General features: G+C 40.5%; 1 protein-coding gene across 1 annotated transcript in view; it reads left to right on the top strand.

Annotated features, from left to right (window-relative positions):
• Nucleotides 1–26,330, top strand: part of EPB41L3 (erythrocyte membrane protein band 4.1-like 3) — a 70,318-nt gene that overhangs the window by 22,147 nt on the left and 21,841 nt on the right. Inside the window, exons 3-11 of the mRNA XM_010006860.1 lie at nucleotides 4,821–4,925; nucleotides 7,157–7,199; nucleotides 10,602–10,677; nucleotides 12,111–12,329; nucleotides 13,319–13,406; nucleotides 17,704–17,856; nucleotides 19,874–19,971; nucleotides 21,052–21,227; nucleotides 23,419–23,585. Coding sequence (XP_010005162.1) covers nucleotides 4,821–4,925; nucleotides 7,157–7,199; nucleotides 10,602–10,677; nucleotides 12,111–12,329; nucleotides 13,319–13,406; nucleotides 17,704–17,856; nucleotides 19,874–19,971; nucleotides 21,052–21,227; nucleotides 23,419–23,585 — 1,125 coding nt within the window. The remainder of the gene's footprint in view (nucleotides 1–4,820; nucleotides 4,926–7,156; nucleotides 7,200–10,601; nucleotides 10,678–12,110; nucleotides 12,330–13,318; nucleotides 13,407–17,703; nucleotides 17,857–19,873; nucleotides 19,972–21,051; nucleotides 21,228–23,418; nucleotides 23,586–26,330) is intronic.

Below are 26,330 nucleotides of genomic sequence, written 5' to 3'. Positions count from 1 at the left end.
TGATCCTGAGCAATCTGCTGTAGGTGGCCCTGCACAGGGGGATTGGACTGGGCAATCTCCAGAGGTGCCCTCCAGCCTCTGCCAGTCTGTGCTTCAGTGATTGTATCAATGCGCAATATTGTGTTTTGTGATGGAAGTGACACCATATCTATAACAAAGGCTTGTGCTTTTTCACTTTAATAATGTTTATCATAAGCACATTAGGATTTATGGGCTTAATCATAATAAAGTAAACTTGGTAATTATTTTTGTACATTAAGAAATACCAGACATTGTACCCAAATGTTTGCCAGTGAGAGTAACTGACTTTATAAACGTGTTCTCTGCCCAGAGCTAAGATAGAAGTACTTAATTTTTTATCTCCTCACTCTCAGAGACATATGATGTTACCTTGGTCTGATGGCCTTGTAAGAGGACAGGGGTGGAATGGACAGTTATGGGCTGAAGAAGCTGACATGGAGAGGCTTGAGCATGGACTTTCTCCAGGAAAGCCACCTGGGGGATGGGAGGGCCTTTTGTGACCTTCAGCCTCCCATGAAGGGAGAGGCTCTGCTCCAAAACCGAGGAGAAGCTGGAGGGGAAAGAGCCTGCTTCTGCTGTCCTTTGCAAGTGGGAATTGCTGGTGGGCACAGGCTTGCCAAGTTCATTGCTGCTGGCTCCCTTCACTGGGAGCTTGACTAAGAGGCTGTTTATTCCCATTCCAGCTTTAAGCAAGAGCCCTAACCTTTATAGCACTGCAGGGAGCAGGCTCTGAAAAGTGAAAAGTTTTTGCTCCTGGACTTTTGTGCTCATTTATACTGTTCAGTCTATGTTTTGCGTTCCTTCTGCTGTCTTGATTTTCCAAAGCTTTAATCTCATTCATGCCTGAAATATAGCTAAGAATATTTCTGGAGGAGAATCTTGCCATATTTACCTTTCAGAAAAACTTTTCTTTTACAGGAAACTTTATATTTCCTGTATTTTATAGCATGAAGTCTAATATTTTTTTCATTTTTCTTATCATCATCTTTTGGACTGCTGAGAATTAGTTGTCATTTTCAGCATTAACTTGTTCCACAGTAACCAGCAGACTGTCAGTCTTTTGCCTTAGGCTTGTTACCCTAAAATAGTGGAAAGCAAAGGTTTAGGATGGGTTGAGAAGCTGTGTGAATTTGTAACTTGATCTTTCTCTCCTCCTCCTCCTCCCATTTTCTTCTGCCAAAGCAATGATACCCATGCCTTGTCTGGCTTGCTTATTTGGGCACACAGTGAAATGAAAGCAATTAACAAGAGCATGGGAAGTCTTTTCAGTTGCTTTAATTATATATTCCTAACTAAACATCTTAATTTCCCACAGATTAATGCAGTAGCCTCCCCTGACTATGTTTCTGTGCAATATTGTTTTATAAAGAGGATGTGCATGCTAATGCTACATGGGTATAGAGCAGCAGTGCTGCATATACACAGGTACACAAGGAGGTACATGAGGATTTGGAGGGCATCAGTTGTGGCTACATTCCCAGGTAGCCCCTGCTCCCCAAATTACAAGAGCCCTCTAAATCCTGCTCTCATGGATCAGGTCTGACCTAAGAAGAGGTGCAGTGACAAGACTGCAACCCGAGAGTCATCTGTCTGGACACTGATGGGGTGTTTCTGTGGAGAGTGAGAAGAAAAGTGGTCCTGGTAAGGCTTCACCTGGACCATCACCACTTCACACCTGGTGTCTGGTGAAGAGAAGACCTAGTCTGGGAAGGGCTGTCAGTTATACATGTGTCACAGTTTGACTTAGGTCCGACAACAATGCCCTCGATCCCCCCTCCCCCCAACCCAGGTAGGGAAGGAGAGAGAGAAAAAGAGAGAGACTTGGCTGGATTGAAAACTAAACTACACAGCTTTAATTAAAACACTAATGAATGATACAAGAAAATATATACAATTATATACAGATATGTTCAGATACGGGCAAAAGCCTCTCATCTCCCCCCACCCCAGCAACTCCCACAGCACTTCCCTGAACCGGGAAGAGTCCCGAGGAATCCCGGAGCTGCTGCTGGAGAAAGCAGAGAGTTATGGGGGTCACGAGAGATCAAGCCTGAGGATCGACGGTGATGGATGAACAGAGTCCTCCCTGGACGCCGGCCATGGACGGAAGAGAAGGGGAGAAGAAGAAGGAAAGAAGTTGTCTTCTGTGATCTCTGACCTTCCTTTGAGCTTACGTAGATATATGGAATGGAATATCTTTGGCCAATTTTGCTGTCTGTCTAACTTAGCCTCCTACGGGGGGGTCACAGATCTCCCCATAGTGTCTGAGCTGGCAGGGTGCAGGTGCAGCCTTGAAGCCTCAGTAGTTAGAAAAATATTCCACTGTCTTATCAGCCTAGCAGAACATACTGTTGCTAGCTACAAGAAGGCTCACTGAAGGAAAAAAAAATCAGTAAAAAGAAAAATTGGCTTCATCCTGGCTCAAACCAGGACAACATGGTATTTCTGACATCCTCTCACAGCACCAGGAGGTCTTTCCCATATCCTGATGTAGCAGGAGTTTTGTGGAAAAAGGCTGAGCACAACTTGGGCATCTTTGTACAGGAGGAAGAGGTTTAATTTTGTCATGGATAAAAATTGAGCTATGCAAGTTCTTCCAGGCTTGCCATACTTATTCTCACTTGCCCGCAAAGAACAAAAAATGCTGAGCACTGAGTTTTTTCAGTTGGTTGGTTTTTATTACAACACAGCCCCACACAACTGTTTCCTGCAATTCCCTGTTAAAGTGCTGTACCTTGCAGCTGCTAGCTGGTGTTTCTCAAAACTGACATCTGTGTAGCTGCATGGATGGGCCACATAAAATAGCTCTTCTTTTGGCCTTGTGTCCTTCCTAAGAGGGCATTTAAGTGTCACATTTCAAATACAAGTAAATGTTGCAGTGGTTCAGGCATAGTGTTTCTCAAAGCAAGTGTTCTGTAGAGGTAACTTGCTTATTTCTCTCCATTCAGCACAATTATTTGGTTTGCAGAAAAAACCCCAGAAATTTGGCAAAAATAACAACATTGGTTGTTTATACCAGAAGCATGACTGTCTTGGCTTGAAGGTGCTGACTTGGTACCTCTGCACACCAGCAGTCAATCTTTTTTATCTGCCTGATCATCTCCATGAAGCATCAAGTATAGAACCACCTACCTCTTTTTACCTACTTCCAATTTCAAGGCATGAAGGATTAACTAACTAAATATTTGAAATTACAAAGGAGCTGGGGTATAGTTATGCTTTCTACTACAAAGTGGAAAGTGTGTGGCCAGCAGAAGGACGCCCTAGGTGTGTTAACTCAAATTATGCTGGAAGATACAATAAATGAAGTTATAGCGATATGCTCGCAGTGAACTTCTGTGCCTGTTTTTTCTCAGCTGGAGGACATTTGTCAGACTCTGTGAGCCACACTCGTTGGTTTCCCCGTTGATGAAAAGGTAGAGGGTTCCTTTCTAATGTGCCATCAGATCTGCATTAGAAATACCAGGAGGTTACGCTGCACAACTCCCTGCATCATTTCTTGCACTGTTTTCACAGGGTATTTGGCACCAACCCTCAGTTCTCTTCTTTCCTTTTCTCTTGGCTTGCTTTCTTCTTTTAAAATAGCTGGAGGCTGGCATTGGGCTCCATGGGTTTGTTGGCATAGCTGTGTCAGCTTGGATTGTGAAATATCCATGACCCAGCCAAGGCTGCTGGGCTGGCAGCATGATCTGTGGCAGCTCCGTTGGCAGAGATGTCTAAATCCAGAGGCTGCATTCTCTCCTCTTTTGTGTCAGCCTCCTGTGCTGCGTTTAAAGCAAGCAGCCTGTTTCTAGTCTCCTTGAAGTCATCTGTATACTACAGAGGGCAAAAATGCAGTGCTGACATCAGCCAAAGTATCTAGGTATATGTGTATTTGATATAAAGTAGGGAGGTTGTTTCCTTTAACTGAGTTGCACTTACGGAAGCAGGCAGCAATGAAACATTGGCCCAAATAATTTTGAATTGCTCGTCGTCATTAATGCATATCAAAGTTGCCATACTTAGCATATAAAGAGGACATTCCTGCCTGTGTTTGGCTTTTTGGAGGGTTTGTTTTTTGGCTTTTTTCTCAATGTCATGTATAGCACTAAGAATTAGGATGACCTGAATTTTTACTGTCCAATATGAGATACTATGAAGCTTCTGCTAAGGGCTCTTGCTGTTGGCAGTGAGAGATCTCCTCTAATGTGTTAGCAGTAAAGAAGGTTAGTGGGACACTGGAAAACTGTTTTCTTACCCAGCTGTATTGCCAGTGAAATACGAGGCTCTTTCAGTGATTTCAGTAGGTGGTGTGTCATTCCCCATACTTTAGACAAAAAAGGATCCTGGAATCAGGACATATTTTTACCAAAGCAAGAAATATCTCCACATTTGGCTTTTCCCCCAGTGAATTGACCCCTAGACACAGCTCTGATAATCAGTGACAGAGAATATTTTGTATCTTTGTTTCATGTTACTCTTGCACACAAAGAACACTCCTGTTTGTTGAAGTAGGACCTCGGCACCCATTTGAAGTTGTAATTTCTGGAAGAAGAGATCTTCTAATTAAAACTTGAAACATGACATGTATTAACTTATTTTTAACTCTGCCAATACCACATGAACTTTGACAAAAAGTTGATCTGCCCCGTTCAGCAGATGCTTATGAAACTCTAGATCAATAGGTTTGAAAAAAGGATGAGTTTAGGTAGATAATTTTGGGGTTATTCATTTGAGAATTAAACAGACAAAATGTTATTTTAATGCTTATACTATTTTATTTTGCACTTGTGATCTTTTTTCCTATTCACTTCCCACAGAAACGTTCCAGAGGTCAAGTGCTATTTGACAAAGTTTGCGAGCATCTGAACCTTTTGGAAAAAGACTACTTTGGGCTAACGTACAAAGACACAGAAAACCAAAAGGTAACCCACAAAACTGTGACTGACCTTTGGCATGTGAACATCAGAGCTCCACAAGACACCACCCCCTGGACACTTGCAAACAGTTCAGAAGTTGTTGCTTTCCTCGCCAAGTTCCGTAGATGTAGCTAGAGCTATTGCTTTTTCTAACTCTATACCCCTCAAGAGCATACTCTGTGTTTCCCTGACTTCCCTCTGTGTTGGCTACTTATGACATGAAAGAAGTTATTAATTTAGCTGGTCCTCTCTCCAGCATGATTTATTTCATTACTGTCATAGAGGAAACTCAGATTTACATTCAAATATAAACTACAAACATATAATTCTAAACTACGGCTTAATAGTAATATGTTTGGGATACAGATAGGTAGGACTTGATTGACTGTTCCTGCTAAGTGCTAAAATAAAGAAAGGCTTTAAGTCTTGACTTGCGTCATCTGAGTGTTAGTGTTGATTTGGCTAAAGACTTAAGTCTTCAGAAGCAGTTGGCAGTGATAGTGAATCACATTCTGCTTGTCTGCATCTCAGCTTCAATATTAAATAAGCTGTGTATTAATGGTGTCCAAGATGATCTTATATGCAGGTGATATATATGTATTATTTTGGACATCTTATGATGAAAGAGAGAGTATCAAAGGGTAATTCATGTTACGTGTTTTTGACATTTAAAATTAAATATTTTGAAAGAAATCATCAACGAAACCTTTTAGCAATACATGCCGTAGCCCATCACAGCTCAGCCGGTTGAAGGTGTTTTGTGCTTTGCTTGGCCTGAAAGGTCTTCCCTGATGAAGCTGGAGATACTACAGCTTCTTCAGCCATTTGTCTTGTGAGAAGAACAGTTTTATATTCTAGGCTTCTATTATATATGATACAAAATAAATCAGTCCTTTTTTTTTTTTTTTTTTTCCCTCGCTTTCCCCTTTCTTTATAGACTTCTAAATATAAGGATTTTATTTCTGTTTCAGAAAATCACTTAAGCAGAAACTTGGTTCATGCCAGTGCAAGGTAACACTTTAGCACTTGCTTAGTTTTGAGTTGTGGTAAGAGTTAGGCAGATGCTTAAGTACATTTTTAGATACTTGTGGTTTCCTGTACTGGAAAGAGGAGAATTTGTTAATTAACAGGTGGCTTAGAAGTACCACAAGAGTACTGCCTGCCACCACATTTCTTGATCAATAACATGCATATTTTAAATATTGAAATACTTAGCAATTCATCTCCGTCCTCTGCCAGATAACTTCCAGCCAGACAATAAACACGCCCACATCATATTTTGCCTTTGAAAACAGAAATCCTGATGCATCTTTTATTTCTTGGTGCATGGTGTTCTTTTGTGCTCAGCAATAGCTAGAGCTCTTCAGGCTCATGTTTTGCACCATACACCAGGTTTGGACAGCTGCAAACTGTTTGTTTTTGTTGGGAGAGGATTGTTATGTTCTGCTTGTTTGCTATATCTTTAGTATTTATTTTTCACTGATACATTAATTTATTTTCCTTTGGAGAAAGTGGAACTTTCCTAGTGGAAGTAAACTTTTTGTTCTGGGCTGTGTAACAGTTCAATTGTTTCTGCTACAGAACAAGATGACAGCAGCACTGCGAGACCCCAAGCTGCTGTGCACCTCCTTCAGGGGAATTCTGTCTGCTCCTTGGCATCTGTGGAGTAGCAACACATCACTGTGATAATTCCCCACCTCTTTGGGAGGGATTTTCTCTTGCATGTTCCCTGGGCTCAACGTGGCATGGAGGTGCTGCAATTCTGCCTCTGATGTTCCCCTGTCCTCTCTCTGCCTCTGTGGAGCCTCTCATGCCCATGTCAGGTTGCCAAGGGGGTTGTTCTCTGTTCCATGCTTGCTTATCCTTTTCAACCCTTCCAGGAATAGAGCAAAAAAACAACCAACCAACAAAAAATTCTTAACAAACTTGTATAAATTTAATTTTTCCCAAAGACACTCTGGAAAAAGGTTTATGTGGATTTATTTTATTGATTTCTATTTTTTTCTTTTTTATTTCAAACCATTCACCCCCCTAGTGTCTGGGAAGGTTGATAAAAATCCTGCTTCTACTCAGGGTTGTATTTTGAAAGTTAGTATTATCCCTGCCTACTTCTGCTTCAAAGAGAGCAGGGTGGCAGATCTTTGTGTGTTCTAGCTTTGACTCATAGCCCTGTTTTAAAAAGAATGTTTATTGTGGTTTTTAATTCAACTTGAAAAAAGGAAACATTTTCTTTGCAGAATTGGTTGGACCCTGCCAAGGAAATCAAGAAGCAGATCCGAAGTAAGTTTGGTACTGTTTGTGTGTTTATTTGAAGGGGTCTGGAAAACTTTCCTTTCTCATGTGTCTGAACACTAAAAATCTGCACAAAAAGTCTCTTCTCTTAAATAGCCCTCAATGCTTCTGATGGTGTTGGACCCTAGTGGCGCTGGGCAGGGATGTGAGAGGCAGAGGGGGCTCCCCAGCACATGAGCAGTCACAATAGGCCCATCACCAAGCCAATCTGATCCTCTGGGCTTCTTCCTGAATGGCTGGGGTAACTCAGTTTTGCATCAAAGGGTCCATCCCACTAGGACTCCACCAATAGTTCAGCAGCCCTCTCTCCCCAGCCCCATGCCCTCGGGGTGAGGAGACAGGTGAGACAGGGCCATGGTCCCCTTCTCCATACCTTTCCCGGAAGAGTGTGCTCCCCTGAGAGATGAAGCCGATTTCACAATCTTCTTTTTCATCCTTTCCTGAGTCTCTGGCACAGAAATTACCTGCATCTTTCAGGTATTTTACCTCATCGTAATTGCAGACGGTTACTGAGGCTCATAACATGTGAACTTGCATTGCTGAAAGCAACTTGACATTTGCAGAGATGCAAAAACCTGAAGTTTCACATTAAGCAATGTAACCTTAGGGACCGGGCCACACATATCAGTTATTTCTTTGCATTACTGATCATTATATCATACCCAGGAATGCTGCTCATGCCTCATACTGAAATACTCGCACTCTATCTAAAATATCTTTGCTTCCCACATTTCAAAAGCTTGAACTTTGCTCCTAAATTGACCATTCAATTCACAGAGAGCCAGTCAATTTTCTACTTCACATGAATATTTTAAAAAGCTCGGTTGTTAAATTTAGCCGTCTGCTACATTAGAAATTCAAAAACCTCTCAAAGGAAAACCTTGTCAAGACTTCCAGGCTCAAAATTTGACCTGCCTTTTTTTTCTCTCCTCGCTTTTTAAAACAGATTGAAAGTTTGTGTGTGTGGCTTCCTTGGACAGGAAAGCCTCAGTAGTTGTGTTTTTTTCTTCCATGTTTTGTAAATGACGTTTTCTAGCACTTGTACTTTTACAAGCAAGTATATCTGATAGTTCAAATCTGTTAGGTCAGGCCTGGCAAATTAATCATTCCCCTCTCCAAGATTCAAGTGGTTAATTGACACTGGATGGATGGAAAACTTCCCCACTTAGTATGAGCAACCACACCTTTCCACCAGTATTGTTTTCATTATAAGTAAGCGATCTGCAATAAAAACTACTGAAAATCTGGCTATTTTAATCTCTTGAGAAGATGGATCTGGAGAGGAAGGTGCTGTAGACGAGTCAGGTTACGCTGATGGCCAGTGCAAGTAAAACAGCTTGGCTTCGCACCACTGATTTGAAATGCGTTCAATATGTGCCCAAGCTGTGAGGTAGATGAAAGGTTGTGACAGCGAGAGATTAACCAGGGCAGAAGAGTCTCATCCTGGACTTGACGCAAGGGACAGTTGTATTTGCAGAAGATGACAGTGATAATTTTCTTGTTCTGTACAGTTCCATTTTGGAACAGGACAACAGTGGAAAAGTAGGGTGTTACCCCTTACACTTTCCAAGACACTTACATATAATCCTTCTAAATGCTGGGTGAGTTGTACAACACTAAGATACCCATGGTTCCACTGCAGACCACAAACCATCCCAGTGGTTGAGAAATAAGGCTTTTGCCATGTGTGCAGCCCCTGGTTTGCCCTCCATTGGTTATAACCTGCTAACTTGCACAGTGTTAGTTTTTATTTAAACCCCTGCAACTGAGGGATGAAGACACTCTGGTATCTTAACCATCCATACTGTATGATAGGCTACATCATAGATTTGTGTGTGCCAGAGAAATAAATTTCTGGGCCATGGCTTGTTCCCTCTGTCACCCTCAGGCTCTGTTCCCAACTCAGGGCCAGTTCACCCCTGATGGAACTCTGCCCCATCCTTGCTGCACCCAAGTCTTCTTTCCAACATCTTTTATGGCCCAAGTGGGTGGAAAAGTTCCTAAAATCAAGGAGCCCAAACATTTCACCAAGAGCTTAAGTCCTGACGGTAAAGTCAAAAGTCTTCTTCCACATTGAGCCTGTTTTCTTGGGTGCGTGGATGACCAAAGTGAAATAAATACTTCCAAGCACCTGATTAGGACAACCTGACAGTATTTCCAGGCAAATGGACATTCAGTCTGTCCAGCGTATGAGCTATCTCACTTGAAAGTGCACCAGATACATCTTCTAACCCCATACTCTTTAGGAGGTACCTAGGCACAAGATGCATCTGCCTTGAAGATCACAGGAAAATCCTACCCTGCCAGTTTTATACAGAAGACTCATGTTTTTCATGGTATCACAGTGATCTGTTTCTAGTTAGCCTTCCACTTTGACATCAGTGTGTTTCAGATAACAGAAGTGCCATTACTTCAGCTTCGGTTTCTTAACTACAGAAATACTGTAATTTACGTGGTAGAAGTACATGTAAGAGGTATATACCACAAGATAGGCCTTGATGAAAAGCCTTGTTACTGCAAAACCACTGTGTTGCTTGTTGGTACCCTGTGATTTGGGGTTTTGTTACTGCTTTTTGTTTTCATTTGAGACATGAGCTCATATAAACCTGCCCCTTTTTTCAGAATAGCTTTTATATATACATACTATGTTCAACTCTTGATATTCTTGATATTCTTTCTTTAATCTTGATATTCTTTCTTTACAATGTTTAAAGCTAATACTCAAAAAAACCCCTCAGAACATTCACAAACTGTGGTGATGCAAACTGGTCTCCATCCCACAGGTCACCTAAACTTACTGAAATAACTAAATAAGAATTCCTCAGTGTTATGTACTTCCTTTCAGTCATGCTCTCTGTGTTTGTCCTTGCAGTTTTGTCTGCACAATACTTTCTGTCTGCTGGAGACAGAAGCTATGTGCTGAGGCAGCACTCTGAGAGGATACTGTGAGCTGTTTTGAGTAGCCAGACCTCGGCACATCACCCCACTCCAGAGCCTGTTTGTGCTCTGGCTTGTCGTGTTTCCAGCACCTCAGTGTTTTGTGTTATTGGTTTTTAAAGCTTGTATAGGCTGTTTTCAGGTGGTTAATTCCAGTAAACGTTTTTGGACTGAGGGTTCTTTTAGTGTTAGTAATAAATATCTGATCCCTTAGGGCTATCACTTCAGTTGAAATCTTAATAAATAAGGAAAGAGCTGTAAAGTCTGATCTAATACCAGAACTGTGAAAGGGAAAAGTAGTATCTTTAGAACAATGTATGGGGAAATGAAACGATATCCTGTTGTTATTAATTGTGTGGCTGGGGTATTTTTAAGTCTGCTGGTAATCAAACAGCATGAGCATCTCTTCTTGCACTTACAGTTTACTTTCAGTCAACCTATGCTCTTTTCCAGGTGGTGCTTGGCAGTTTGCATTTAATGTGAAATTCTACCCTCCAGACCCTGCCCAGCTATCTGAAGATATTACCAGGTGTTTGAAACATTAAATACCTTTCTAGAAGGGGCTTAAGAGCTGTTCATAGTAGTAGTGCTTGCACTCTAATTATACAAGAAAAGGAATGTTTTGTATTCCCGTTGGCATCCTTATGACCTCATGGAAAACATGCAATGCTTTGGCAGAAAGACACCATGAACAATGTCTGTCCTCTGAGCTAAGACAACTTTTTATTTTCTATAATTTAACCCTAAAACCAAGCTTTTTCAATATACATATTCCTAAGAGTTGTTTTTAATTTTCACAAAGATGCTTGATGCCCAGTTTTGACAGTGGTACCAAGTGATTATTATCAGTAAAGTCATAGCTATGAAAGTAAAGAAGTGGAATGAAAATAAGTGTGTGTGTAAATTTTGTATGTCATTTGATGAGGCAAGCAGTTGATGTGCATGGTACAGGGAATATGGTAGTAATGAATGGCTGCTCACTGCTGTCCAAGTCATTTAGCACTGCAATCTGCATCTCTGCTCTCTGGTTTTGCATACTCATTGCAAGCACAAGCGAAAAAAAAAACAAACAACAACAACAAAACCTCACCTGGTTTCCTCCTTGGTCAAAGGCAAGAAAACCTTGGACCCATAGCAAGTTTTATACCACTGGCAAGCTGTTCTTTAGCCTGCTCTAATATTTTGCAGCCTGTGGATATTTTTAACCTCCATTGCTTTGTGGACTGCTTGTTGCACGGTAGCATGAAGCCTTTGGCTTAGATCGGACTTCCCTGTGCTACGCTTTTGTGCATAAAGACAGTGTGCCAGGAGTTCACACTTCAACAGAGGTCTTCCAAAAGAAAGGATTTGTTTTCATGTTGCCCTCAAATCTCCCCTGGGAACTCTGTGCCTTCACCACCAAGCCAACACTCTTCATTTTTTTTCCTGTTTTCTTTTATCTGGTTACCCTTTGCACTGGCTATTGCTGAGGTTTTAGCAGCATGTACTGTTTCAGTGTATTGTTGAGAAAGCTCAACTGTTTGCTCAAGAGACAACTAACTTTTTTTGATAGCTTGGAGTTCACCTACCCTTTAATGAACAGTATTTGGGGATTTTAATGTTTTTTCTTCTTAAAGAAAAGAATTATCAGGTAGCTATATATCTTAGTGATTTATGATAAAAACCTGGTATAATTAATGGATAATTCTCCACTTAGGTCACCAAACAAAGTAACAGCCTATTTTATTAAGAAATGCCCATGATGCTTTATAAAGATAATAAGACATTACTGTCCATAAGTTAGGCAAGGTGCAGTGTTGGGGTTTTCTTTCAAAATTATTATTATTATGTTTGTTAACACCTGAAAAACTTGGGCTTGGGAGTTGTCTGCAAATTAGTAGAAAAGCTCAGGCCTATGCCAGCACTCTCTTGGAGGTAGCAATGGAGTGACACTTTGTAAGCCACCTTGGTGTTCCGTTGCAGGTACTACCTCTGCTTGCAGCTGAGAGATGACATTGTGTCAGGCCGGCTGCCCTGCTCGTTTGTCACACTGGCCCTGCTGGGCTCCTACACTGTGCAGTCGGAGCTCGGTGACTACGACCCTGACGAGTATGGCAGCGACTACGTCAGTGAATTTCGCTTTGCGCCGAATCACACTAAAGAGCTGGAGGACAAAGTGATCGAGCTGCACAAGAGCCACAGGTAGGCAGGGGCATTGGTGTGGGCTGCAGCCTGCCTTCAGGTACTGTTCTGGCACATCAGGAAAACATAGAATGGTTTGGGTTGGAAGGAACCTTAAAAATCATCTAGTTCCAACCCCCCTGCATGGGCAGGGACACCTCCCACTAGACCAGGTTTCTCAAAGCCCCATCCAACCTGGCCTTGAACACTTAGAGGCATGGGGCATCCACAGTTTCCTAGGGCAACTTGTTCCAGCGTCTCAGCACCCTTACAGGAAATAGTTTCTTCCTAATACCTAGCCAAAAATCTATCCTTTTTCAGTTTAAAACCATTTCCCATTGTCTATCACTACATACCCTTGTAAAAAGTCCCTCCTCAACTTTCCTTTAGACCTCCTTCAGGTACTGGAGGACTGCTATGAAGTGTCTTTGGAGCCTTCTCTTCTCTGGGAAGGGGCTGAACAACCCCAGCTCTCTCAGCCAGTCCTAACAGGAGAGCTGCTTCATCATCTGGACTCATTCCTCCAGCTCCAGTTCCTTCTTGCGTTGTGGGCTCCAGAACTGGACTCTAGTCCTCTAGGTAGACTGGACCTCTAGGTACTGGTCCTAGTACTCCGGGTGTGGTCTCAGGAGAATGGAGAAGAGGGGGAGAATCACCTTCCTTGACATGCTGGCCGTGCTTCTTTTGATGCAGCATAGGATATGGTTGGGTCTCTGGGCTGCAAGTGCACATTGCTTGCTCATGTTGAGTTTCTCTTCAGTCAACACCCCCAGTGTTAGAATCTGCTGCAGTATACCTAGTAAGAGTATTTTTTGGACGTGGCTTTTGTCTGAGTCTTTGGTTAGAGAAGAGCTTTGCAGTGTGGATGATAACAGGGTCTACACCAGAGCTTTAGCCATCTAAGGGATTTGGCTGTATTTCTGATGGCTGTGAGTGTTTTCCAGGTGCTGGATTTTATTTCAGTCTCTGTTTCCTTGACACTGATGGCTAAAATTTTTGCTTTTCCTCAGGGGAATGACACCTGCAGAGGCTGAGATGCATTTCCTGGAGAATGCCAAAAAACTATCCATGTATGGAGTAGATCTCCATCATGCTAAGGTATGGACTATAGTTCTTTCACTGGTTTTCTTTCTCCTTTGGCATAGTGCTTGAACCTGCAGGATCTCTCTGATTTATTCTTTTTTTTTTTTGAGATGGGCATTTTGTGGGATGTATCATGTATCAACACGAAGAAAGGTGACTCATGGGATAATCATAAATCTATCTTATAAACATAACGTAACCTAACCTAGACATTCAAAGATATTACACATAAACCTTTCATGTTAATTAAAAAATCAAATTATTTAAGAAAGTACTGAGTGGATGGAGCAATGAGGAAGAATATTAGAAGCTGTCCAGAGAGTGATCAATTGTCATTTCATTCAGGTATGTTTTCAAATTTAATAAGGCCAACTATTTTATCTCAACTAGATAAGCAGATCATTTCTAACACTGCAGAGAACTTCTAAGCAATTATTTAGCTATGATGGAAACCTATTCAGATTGCTGGTAATGGGGAAACAGCGACTTGTCTCTCTTTTGAAGTGTGGTCATTGCAGTTGACTGGAAGGGCAGCAGTTCTGCTGGAAACATTCTCCCACAATGAGGTAGTTTCTCAAATAATTGGCAGGTTAAGTTATGAGTAAAACATCACAGAATCACAGAACCTTAGGGGTTGGAAGGGACCTCGAAAGATCGTCTAGTCCACCCCCCCTGCCAGAGCAGGGTCACCTAGAGTACATCACCCAGGAATGTGTCCAGGTGGGTTTTGAATGTCTCCAGTGAAGGAGACTCCACAACCTCTCTGGGCAGCCTGTTCCAGTGCTCTGTCACTCTCACAGTAAAGAAGTTCTTCCTGATGTTTACATGGAGCCTCCTGTGTTCCAGTTTACATCCCTTGCTCCTTGTCCTATCACTAGACATCACTGAAAAAAGCCTGGCTCCATCATCCTGACACTTGCCCTTAACGTATCTGTAAACATTGATGAGGTCGCCCCTCAGTCTCCTCCAAGCTAAAGAGACCCAGCTCCCTCAGCCTTTCCTCATAAGGGAGATGTTCCACTCCCTTAATCATTTTTATGGCTCTGCCACAAAACCTCCCAATTTTGTGTCATCAGCAAACTTGCTGAGGGCACACTCTGTTCCCTCATCCAGGCCACTGAGGGAAATATTGAACAGTACCGGTCCCAGTACCGACCCCTGAGGGACTCCTCTAGTCACACATCTCCAACTAGATTCTGTCCCACTGACCACAACTCTCTGACTTCTTCCTTTCAACCAGTTCATGATCCACCTCACTACCTGATTGTCAAGCCCATACTTTCTCAGTTTATCTACGAGGATGCTGTGAGAGACAGAGTCAAATGCTTTACTAAAATCAAGATAAACCACATCTACTGCCCTACCATCATCTATCCACCTATCCACCACATGCTCATTCTTACTGTGGCTTGGGAGAACCTTGTGTTTGTTGCCTGGTTTTCGGTTGTCTGTTTTTTGAGTTGGGTTTATTTTCCCAAATAAAGAATTACCATTTTGGTCTTCACTCTTTAAAGTAAGGCTAATGGATTTTAATGTCTTTAAATTTGGTGAGCATCCTTGGCAAATGAGTGTTGAACAAAGAATTCTGAGCTGTGGAAACTGCTGCATTTTGTGTAAAGGTGAAATTATTGCCAGCCTGTTTTTATGCTGCAGCATATCCTTTCAAGAACCAAGATAAATTTGCAGCTCAGATCTTGAAAGGGCCTGCAGCTGCATCCCTGGGGCATTTTGTAGGAGCTGTGCATGTGTGGTACAGAATTCAAGGCAATCTTTTATTTTCTGCTAATTGCTTTCACTGAAAATGAGAAATCTTGATATGGCTCAATGGGCAGCACTCTACCAGGAGGCACGCTGCTGCTTTCCCTGTGTTTTGCAGATAGACACAAAATTTTGAGTTACATTTGGAGCAGAGAGAGAAATGGATTGGGGAACATCACTCAGTAGCTTTTTTTTCAATATCCTTTGTTCAACACAAAGAAATCTGCAAAGCAACAACAAAATGAGTTCCTGTTCTAAATAAGTTACAAGCTTTGTTACTGAAAATTTAACAGTGTAGCACTGAAGCCCAAGTAGGTTTCTCAGAATATTGGAGAAAGGCTGTAAATTTTAAAATGGGATGTCCTGAGATAACCAGGATCTTTTTAATTGTAAAAACGCCACTACTATCCAGTTTTACTCTTTGCATTTTTCCTATGGAAAGACTTAGATCAATAGAAGTTGGTAGACAAGGCCATCTCACTCTAAAGTGATGTTCTTAATTTCAAAAGCTGCGGTGCTAACTGAATTGGATCTGTCTGTGGGTGAAGAAACCCAACAGTAGTTTTGGAAGCAGAGCTGAAGGTGGGGAAAGTAGACTCATCATGAGAAGTAATGTTGAGTTTTAATTAGGCCTGCCAGTGAGATCTGATAGTACCAGGCTAGAGGACAAGCATCTCTGTGGATGCCTTTTAGAAGTCATGCTGTGGCAGATGTCTCTATGTAAATGTCAATTCATTAAGGCTGTGCCAATATCTTAGGTATTCAACAGATGCTGGACTCGCCAGCTGCTGTTAACACTAGTTCTCCATTATCCAGCACAAGGCTACAATAAAAAATGTGTTCAAATACACAGATTTGTCCTCTGGGTTGTCACTGCTCTGGTGAAGCTCCCCGTTTATATGCCGAGCTGCAAGGATGTGCAGTTCAGTGTCTCATGCCTTAGACATTGCCTGACAGTTTTCTGTTCCATGCAACTACATCGCTCCTGAAATAAACCCAGTTCTTTTATTCTGGTTTCATTTTTTGCCAATAATATCACACTGAAAAGCTGTTTCTGACACCAGCAAGAAGCTGTGAATGGACTTGGATCTGCTGCAGAAGTGGGCTTCAGGGAAAAAGGCATTTCCAAACAAGTTTTTGAGAAAGTATATCAGAAGAAGGAGCCCCTTGTACTGGCAGCTGTGTGCCTTACATGAGCATGTGTGCCTTTCAGGCATTTGCCAGGCAGTAGGATTACTGGCAATGAGACTTCCTTTTTTAGAATGTATTCACTGTATTTAAATGTTACTTTTTGCTTAGGAAACTGAAATTGAAGTCCACTGAAAAAAACTAGCTTTTTCTCTTTTGCAATACCTAAAGCTTTATCTAGAAAAATATTTAGAAATATTTAGAGAAATCACATTTAAGGGCTGGAATATACATCCTCTATTGGTGTATTTTCTAACACAGAAGTCACTTTCTGTCACTAATTCTATGCTGTGTCTCTGATTTAAAACAATTTTTTTTTTTTATTTCAAGCTGTGCTGTAGCCATTTCATCATGACTGACCTCACATGCCTTTATGTTGATCTTAAAATGTAATCAGGTTTTCACTGCGTGCCTGAAGGGTGGCTTATTGGGAAAACCAGAGGAAAACAATGAATTTGTTTCATGATTGTCATAGGGCAACATCTTCATAGCTTCTGTTGCCAGACTTTTGCAACTTGAAGTTATTTTAAAATGACTACCAAAGAACTCTGAGCTTTAAGGTGGTTCGTTCTTTTCTCTGGCAGTATTATTACTTAGCTACATGAAGAAAAAAACAGAATTATAGAGTCTAATGGTGATAGCAAACAGTGAAGATTTGGTTTAGACTGTTTGAAGGCTTCTAAAGAGAAGTACATACTTCTTAAAAAATATTTATTTATGGGTATATTCAAATAAGATTGTGGCAAAATCTTTTTTAGTGGCAATGTGTATGACCTACAGCTTCCCTGTCAAAAAATGGGTTATAGCACAGGTGTAGGTTATTGCACACTTTTAAAAGAATAGTTTTTGTCCAAATGACCAATTTTCTGCCTGCTGGTCATTTCAAAGGGAGCACAGGCACAACAACATGAAAGAAACAAGGAAACGAACTAAAGCCAAGATGAATCACAAGGCTTAGTTATGGAGATGAGTGCTGCTGGGAGAAGTAAATTTGTATCCTGTCCTACTTACTTTCAATCTGGTATTTATGCTAATAGCACCCTTTTTTTTTAAATTCTGCTAATAAAATTTTGCTATATGATTATTATCATTCTTTTAATAACATCAATAAGTTCCTCCCTTCTCCTGGAGTCTGTCAAAAAAGACAAGGAAACATTCGACACACTCAGTTTCTCTCACCCTGCCCAGCCTTACTCTTACTTGCATGAATGCAGTCAATGAGTAGGGTAGCTCTCAGAAATCAGGTCACTACAGCTGATGCATTAAAAAGATGTCGCTCAGACAGAAACATGGTATACAGGGATCTGTAGTACTGTGGGATGTAAGGAGGGAGATATCCAACAAAGTGCATTGCTTGCTTTTCCAGGATTCTGAAGGAGTGGAAATCATGCTGGGAGTTTGTGCAAGCGGTCTCTTAATATATCGAGACAGACTCAGAATAAATAGATTTGCCTGGCCAAAGGTTCTGAAAATTTCCTACAAGAGGAACAACTTCTACATCAAAATTCGACCAGGGGAGGTAAGGATATCCTGACACTCCTTAGTGAATTAAACTGAAAAAACCCCAAACATGTTCTCATTGATTTGTTGATTTCTCATGTCTTAAAAGGCTGTAACATTCCTCTCCATTTATGTGTTTTAATTTGTGCTTATTTTCTTTGGAAAGATTAGGTGAATACTTCCTTTAAAATACAGTTAAATCTACTTTGGTGTTTTTTCCATTTACATACATAAAGCAACATAAAGAATAAACATGGCCATCTTTATCATGAATACTTTGGGAAATTAACATACTGCTTATTCATGGAGTGGTCATCATCCACTATCATGTTGTTTATTAGATGAATGCCTATTCACCTTACCACTAGGAGATGTATACAGGCCATAACACATTTTTTAAGTGTATTAGGCTAGTAAATTAGGAATCTGAATAGAAATCTGGAGACTGATAAAAATGGAGTCAAGAGTCCATCCATCATTCAGCATTTTTGGCAGCTGCATACATTCGATCTCGCAGGAGCTTATGCTCTGGCTCTGGAGAAGGTGATGTGAAATCTCGTACAGTGAGTGCCCTCTCGTGGCTCAGCCGGATCGATAGCAAATACCTACTTCACAGGTCAAGCGTGCAAGGCAGAAAGAAGATGATAAATCTTATAAAAAATCCCAGGAGAAGGTCAGGCTCATCAGAGGCAAAGGAGTGTCTCCACTTTAAGTGATGGTAGAGTAATTGGTCTGTGGTAAATGAAAAGCCTGTACCTGTTCTAGATGGTGGAGCTGTATGACTGGACAGAAATCACCTGGATGAGAACTGCCATTTCTCCGTTGTTGCAATGTGACAGTTGGGAGCAGCATGCTGGTGTGTCCAGTCCTGGCTTCAAAAGTGACCTGGGAAATTTGTTGGAGCACTCCACTTGTCCCAAGGCCTGAACTTGTTTTAGAGCCCTAAACCAAAATCCATAAACCTACATCTTGTGCCGCTCAGCAGACACAGTTTTAGTAAGCAAATTCACAGTGTTGAGATTGATTTTAAAAAACCCCACAACACAACCAAAAAGAACAGCCAGTGATGTTCCCAATGCCTGCACTCAAGCTCTCCACCACTGAAGTCCTGTTGAGCTCTGCTGGTCTTGGTATGGAGCAAGCACCCTGTCATCAGGTCATAATTCTTACGCAAAATAACGCAGTCTCTCTCCAAATTACATTCGATGATAATGTGATTCACCATCCTGTGTGTCACTTAGATCATCTTTATTGTTTTGCAGCTTCCTGCCTTGTTTCTCTCTGTCAGCTCCCCATAGGGATCCAGGCTTCCTTACCAGTGCCCTTCTGCCTGAGTTTCCCTGGTCACAGCAACACTGCTTCACCTACCCAGCTATCTGCGTGTAGCCATCAACATCTTACAGCAGTTGTAGCTGGCACAGCTTTTGCATCTGAAATGTAAATCTGCAGCACAACTTAGAAACGTCTCTTAGTATCCCCAGCCAACTCTTTCAATTACCTGTCTTTTCCTTATCCTCCCCAGGAGATAAATTAGCTAAAAAAATATGATTTACTAACTCTAGTTCTTTCACTGTAAATCTCCTTAATCTAAGGCTGTGTGAGGCCAGATCAGTCCCCAGGGACTATTGCTCCTCTCCAGGCTATTATCAGGCTTCCCACTGTTGTTTAAACTGGTGAAGTTAAAGCAATAGGGTTATAACACTTAAATTGTGTTTTTCTCAGAACTCTTCCAAGTCTTAATTGATCTCTTTGTTACTATAGGGCATAAAACATCACTGTCACCATGAAAAACCTCTTGCTCATTAGCTGAGTTTCCCCCCAAAAAAAATCCTTGAAGGTTGCCTTTGATTATCACTCAACTTCCTCCCCAGACAGTAGTCTGTAGTGTATGTATATATTTGATTATATACATGACCATATACGTTTACCCTTGCAATGAAATTATATAGGCAGAGGAAATCAGGATGAATCTGTGTATGCTGTCTAAAAGTAGATGCACAGCATCGCATACATTTTTTTTCTTTTTTCCTACCTAGTTTGAGCAGTTTGAAAGCACTATTGGGTTTAAGTTGCCAAATCATCGTGCTGCAAAGCGCTTATGGAAAGTGTGTGTTGAGCACCATACATTTTTCAGGTATGTGGATTTCTTTTCCTAAAGGTGTGGTATGAAATGCAACAGAGAAGACCAGTTCTGTCATCAGAGACAAAACCCTTCAAATTAAATTATCTTTTGGATCACAAGTTGTCTCTGAGCAGACAAGGGAATATTCCTTCATTTGAAATTTGAAATGTTTCGCCCAAATTATTCATACTATTTCAGACAGATATTGAATGTTTAAAATCACCATATGGTCCAAATTAATGATTTTGCATTATCTGTGCCGTGATATTATCAGCTGCTATAATTAAAGAGATGAGAGAGACTTCGGCAGTTCTGCTTGCATAAGGAGAAAAACTCATATGGAAAGTTACTGGGGGATGTGAGTAGGAATTTTTTAATTTATTTTTTTTTTAATTTAGTTACATATAAAAAATACAGTAGTCGATGAATGCCCAATTCATAGGTTTCATTTTTATATTGCTGAGGAATTTTGCAGCTATGTTTCTGACACCTAAGATGACCTGAAAAAAGTTTGGGAGAGTGGAATAAATGCTTTAAGTAGTTTGTGCTGAGATAGACAGCAAGGAGATACTTTAGCAGTGGAAAGGGCTTCTTCAGCAGACTCCCATAGCCAAAATACAGAGGATGGGAAGGCCTGGAAAATATCTGCATCACTGTGAGTGAATACTGGCCTGCATCCACTGGGAACCTGTTCTGGCCCTGTCCTCACCATAGCAGCACTTCTGTAAATGTCAAGAACATATATGTGTATTTCAGCCCAGGTCAGAGTCCCTGATAAAAGGAACAACTTTTTTTTTAATTATTATTTTTAAGTTGTTGGTTTTTTTTTGTTTTCCTGATTAGAAGATAATAAATCTGATTTTCAAGCGGGAAGGGACTGAGTTATTCTTGCCTCAGCTCTTCAAATGCATTACCTAAGTGGGTTTGTCATGCTATATGAGTGGCATCCTTTTTCCATTTTAGCTGAAGACCCATGAGGCACAGTCTATGATGGAGAGTAACACCCAAGAGTCATCTTCTCTCCCCTGCTGAAATAGTGGACTGATTTTTGGAGGAGGGGAAGTAACAGGTGTACTACTTGGTGTGTTTTAGGCTCCTGCTGCCAGAAGCACCTCCAAAGAAGTTCCTGACACTGGGCTCCAAGTTTCGCTACAGTGGCCGGACACAAGCCCAGACGAGAAGAGCCAGTGCCCTCATAGACCGTCCTGCACCTTACTTTGAACGTTCTTCTAGTAAACGTTACACTATGTCTCGCAGCTTAGATGGGGGTAAGGTCCTCTTAATTGGCTTTGTCAAGAGTTATCGTCACAGTGGTCACTGCTTTTGGTTAGGTGTAACTCTTGTCATCTCATCTCCTTGAGCTTCGGCTGAGCAGTGGAGGCTGTGAGTACCTGCACATTCACTGCTGGGGTAGGGGAGGATGCAGAGAAATACTATGCTAAGTGTACTGCTGTGGTCCTTAGAAAGTGTTTGACTGGAGAAGATCCTTGGGAGCCCACTGCTCCTGGAGCCTCTTGTCTTGGCCTCACACCTGCAAAACACTTCTCTGCTTTGGAGAAGAACAGGGCGCCTTGACCTACCAGCCTGAACAAGTCAGGCTTCAGTGCTTTTTCATGGTTTGCATGAATAACTGTTCAGGCTTGGGTTTAATTTGTTTTTTCCCCTGTCTGGGTTTTTCGTTTAAGTATATGTTGCAATCCATAAATGAATTATTTTTCTTGATTGAGTAATAACACTTGCTTCCAATTACCTCACAACCCAGTTGGATGTGCACTAACAGGCTTTTTCCATATATGACTTTTGAAGATGAGAGATGGAGAGTAACATACGCAGGTTAATAGTGCATCTTTCCTCCTCCTCTCTTTTTCTGTGGCTCATGGAGGTCAGAGTCCTGCTGCTGCCATAGGTTAAACCAGTATGTCATTCAGGGTCTCAGCTACTTCATCAGGTGTTACTGTGTCATCTATTGAGTAAAAAGAGATTGTAGTTTATTTTTGTAGAAAAGCAGTGAGACTAAATTTAGAATAGCTACAGTTTTAACAAAAAAAAAAATTAAAAAATAAACTTTTGTGCATTCTCCTGCAGCGTTTCACAAACAAACTGCAATGAAAATAGCTGATGGGTGGGGAGGGTAGAAGCTTTCATTTAAAAGTACTAGTGACAAGCCTTCTTTTCTCCCCCCTAAAGGTGCTGCTTGTCATTAATTATTTTGGAATCTTCTAATCCTGTGTGCTTTTTGCTCGTTACCAAGCAACTGGTGACATGATTGCTGTGCATGTGTCTCAAAACAGAAATTATCCTTCTGCGTTATTTTGTTTGTAACATCCAAACAACACATCTCACTCTACTCCCTTTGCTTTCACCCGCCTCCTAAGCTCATTCCCAAGAGGCAAGATATCTGCAGTGCTTTTCCCCAGCATTTCTTAGACTCTGCAAGGTTTTTATGATGTTAATTTGTGTAGGTGCAAATGGGGAAAAGAGGTTTTTTAATCAATGCTTATGATTTCTTCACTAATGTTACTATAATGCAAATGTGGCTGTAACATTCCATATTGCGATTACACTGTGATCCCAGCCCTGTTGTTTGTTAAAGATACAAATAACTTCATAAATTTGAATAGTCTTGTTGACTTAGAAATTCATTACACATTAATCAAAAGCAGGGTTTGTGTGGGTATATTATTGATGTTTTGATTACATTCTAACTGTAAATTTACTATTATTTCAAAATCACTCATATATGTTGAAGTTTGCTGAATTATTTAATGTTTAGATACTGAAATATTCTGATTCAGTCCACTGAATTCCATACTATCACTTCCCAAAATGTTTTAGGATAATGAGCTCACTTAACTGGCAGACTTTAATACTTAAAATACAAAGATCCCATTTGTTGATTGTCAAATATTATGCCAGTGTTACATCAATATTGTCATTTCCTGTAATGCAGCACGTTACTTACTGTGCATTTGATCTGCATTGTGATGTTCTGCCAGATTTCCAAAAAAAAAAAAAATCTCTTCCACCCCCATGGCTGATGTCATAGCTGGTTCTCCTTATGTTTCCTGCCTGATAACAGTTGCACTGCATTGATTTTTTTGTGGTGTTTTACTACAGTAGTGCTTTTAATAGCTTGCTAACATTTAACATCTGTAATGCACACATAGCTACAGAAATGTGTGTATACACATCCATAATACATGTTTATGCATATAAAAGCTACAGGCTTTATTTCAAGTAAACAGTTTGTTTAAATGTTATGCACATGCTTCTGTTTTCCTGAAACATGACATAGTTGTGTTTTCAGTAATATCTCAAATGTTTTACTAACCCAGCTTTTTCATTTTATGCAACTTCTCAGCAAAAGCTATTTCAGACTTTCCCTCTTTAAATATTTGCTTTTAGCATCAGTGAATGAAAACCATGAAATGTACATGAAGGATTCTGTGTCTGCTGCAGAGGTTGGTACTGGCCAGTACGCCACAACAAAGGGCATCTCTCAGACCAACTTGATAACCACTGTGACTCCAGAGAAAAAGGCAGAAGAAGAGAAAGATGATGAAGAGGGCAAAAAGAAAAGAGCAGAGGAAGTCACCCCGATTTCAGCAATACGCCACGACACCAAGGTAGAGTTTGGAGGCTTTTGTATTAATCTGACCTGCCTGGAGAGCGCTTGGAGAAACGCAGAATTGTTAGGGAGGGACAAGATACCTAGTTCCCTGAAAGGAAGCTAGGATACCCACAGCTGAATGAATGTGCTTGTACATGTTTTGAACCAATATTTATATAGTCCTGTTGCATTTCATATGAAGTTGTAAAAGTCAGTTCCTGCCTTGGACTCTTTGAAATCCATTTAACAGTCACCACAGTTTTTTACATAGCATTCAATAGCTCCTTAGGAAATACCCAAAAGTAGCCTAGCAGTGCACATTTTGCTCCTTTGGTCATCACTACTATTTCCACCATTAATTATAATACTTTTATAGTTTGTCACTGTCCTCCCCTCAAGCTCCTCCACATACCATATCATGAAAGAGCTGCAGAAACAGCCAGAAATGTTCAGATTCCAAAGAAGGCAACTCAAGACAGATGAGAAAACATAGAGGAAGGAAGGAAAGAGCAGTAGGGCCAGAGCTGTAGGTGAGTTCAAAGGACCAAACGAAAGACCCACATTTATTGATCTGTCATTTAAAATTAAATCAAAAAGAAACCATATTTGAGTTTCTTTTTTTTTTTTTTTAATTTTTTTTTTTTTGTCAGGGCAACAAAATAGTTCTGTGTTCTTGTATGTAGCTCTGTGCTTTAAACTATTGTATTTTTCTCATTTACTTCTCATAACGCTCTATTTCTTTGCATGTATTTCAATTAAGGTATTAATATGCTATTATAAGCATTTTTCCTGGCCTACAAAAGCATTTGCTTCCCTCGTTTGAAGTTTTGCGTTGAAGAAAACTGTTTTTCTGATGGTTCTCTGCTCCGTTGTTAAATTGAATTCATCTCTCACCATATCCAGTCCCACCACTGCATACACATACACATATTGCTGTGCATTGTATCTACTGAGTTATTAAAGCAGGGTAAATCAAACAGGGATGGAAAAAATACTGAATTTCAGAGCTTGACAGAAAAGAGAAAAGAGGGTAGAGAACAAAACTATCAGGTGTAAAATGTCCTCTGTTTCCTTTATGTTGAGGAGAAGTTATTAAATACGGGACCTAGGATACCATTAAAAAAGTGTACTATGGAATGCACTTGCTAAACAAGTAAGATTTATCCTCTTCATTTATGAGGAAAAACATTGAGATATATATATGTATTTACACCAACCAAATTGTCATGCATGTAAGTGTTAGAACCTGAACTTCTGGCCTTACAGTATAAAGACACGATGAGCTACATAGCTGAAGGATCAAGTCCTGAGTTAGAGCTGCAACTGAGGTACCAAAAATCAGAAACAAATTGAAATACTGAACATTGTACACGATTAAATATTTTCTTTTGAAAGTGTGGGCTAGCATTAAAAAAATATTCTCTGTAAAATTTAACTGGGTTCTTCTTGAAATTCTATTAGTTTCTGCGTGGAGAAACTGATGAAAATCAAACATGCTGAAAATATCCAATAGAAAAGTAGTTCTGTTCCAAGTATTTGTTAATTTAGGTCAATGGAGAGATCAGCTGCATTTCAAAGATTATATGTTCCTTATATGTGTCTAGAAATAGTCAAAGATATTTTTAGGAAGATTTTTTGATGGTACTGAAACATGCACAAATGAATTATTTTTAGCCCTCCACCCCCCCCAAGAGGTGAGTTTTGTGTAAACCACCCACTAATAGAGCTTCAGTTTTTTAAGCCTACAGATGTCAGTCCTGCTTCCATTCGACCTGTTAATGTTTTCCTCTTTCATTATAAAAGAACGGTCTCAAGAAAAAAAATGGTCTCAAGCAACGCAAGACAAATTTAAAATTAAATTCGTATTTAAGGGTATGTAAATGTTATAGGTAGGTTTAAAAATTCTCCACTAAGATGTTTTTTCTCTGTTTTATTGGCATGTATTTAATACCAGACGGTATTCTAAATATTAACACTGCAAAAATGTCAATAAGTGAATAGGCTCTATTAGCAAAGAATAAATTTACTTTGGCTTTTTTGCCTTTATAATATAAAGAGAAGTTCTGTGTATTGAGCTCACATTTAAGTTCTGTGATTCCATCGGCATTTAATTTTTACTTGATCTTGCTACGTTAAGCCTATAAAGAAGACATTTGTGAGCAGTTTGAAGTTAGGCTTCATTTTGGTTTTTTGATTTGGGAGTACAGATTGCCTGAACTGATAGAATTTTTTTTTGCTTGTTTTATTATTTGTTTTTTCCCTTCTGTTCTGGTTAGAGAAGAGGGAGAATCAAAATATTAAAGGGAAGAAAAGGAGCTCTTCTGCATAAATATTTGGCTGAAATCCCATTGCTACTCTTAATATGTACAGTAAAGATGAGGCTTAGTAGCTAGCATTGGTGCAGCCTGTGTCTAAATCTTCATTGGCTCAAATTTAGCACCAGCTTGTACAGGCAAATGCTGTTTTGGCTTTGAAGACATCCTCCTCTGGGGAGTTGGGAGTGGCAGTGGGAGTGAAATGCCTTTCATAGCTCCTTGTGGAGATGTGTGGTAGATGGAGCACTTAGGGGTTGGTCATGGAGCCAGCTTGCCACTTTAGCTAAGTGCTCCTCACTGACTTTGGCCAAAACTTCTCTGATCCATCAGCATCATGGCAGGTCTGTTGTACTGGGGTACTTCAGTGGTGATGGCTGTTGTCCTTCTATATAGCAGTTGCAGCTGCCCTCAGGGAGCATATTAGTTGATGGTCACACCTCCTGCTG

The sequence above is a fragment of the Chaetura pelagica genome, unplaced genomic scaffold (genome assembly GCF_000747805.2).
Source record: "Chaetura pelagica isolate M959 unplaced genomic scaffold, ChaPel_1.0 scaffold109, whole genome shotgun sequence".
NCBI lineage: Eukaryota > Metazoa > Chordata > Aves > Apodiformes > Apodidae > Chaetura > Chaetura pelagica.
The sequence above is the reverse complement of the archived record's forward strand: the minus strand, read 5'-3'. Positions and strand labels throughout refer to the sequence as shown.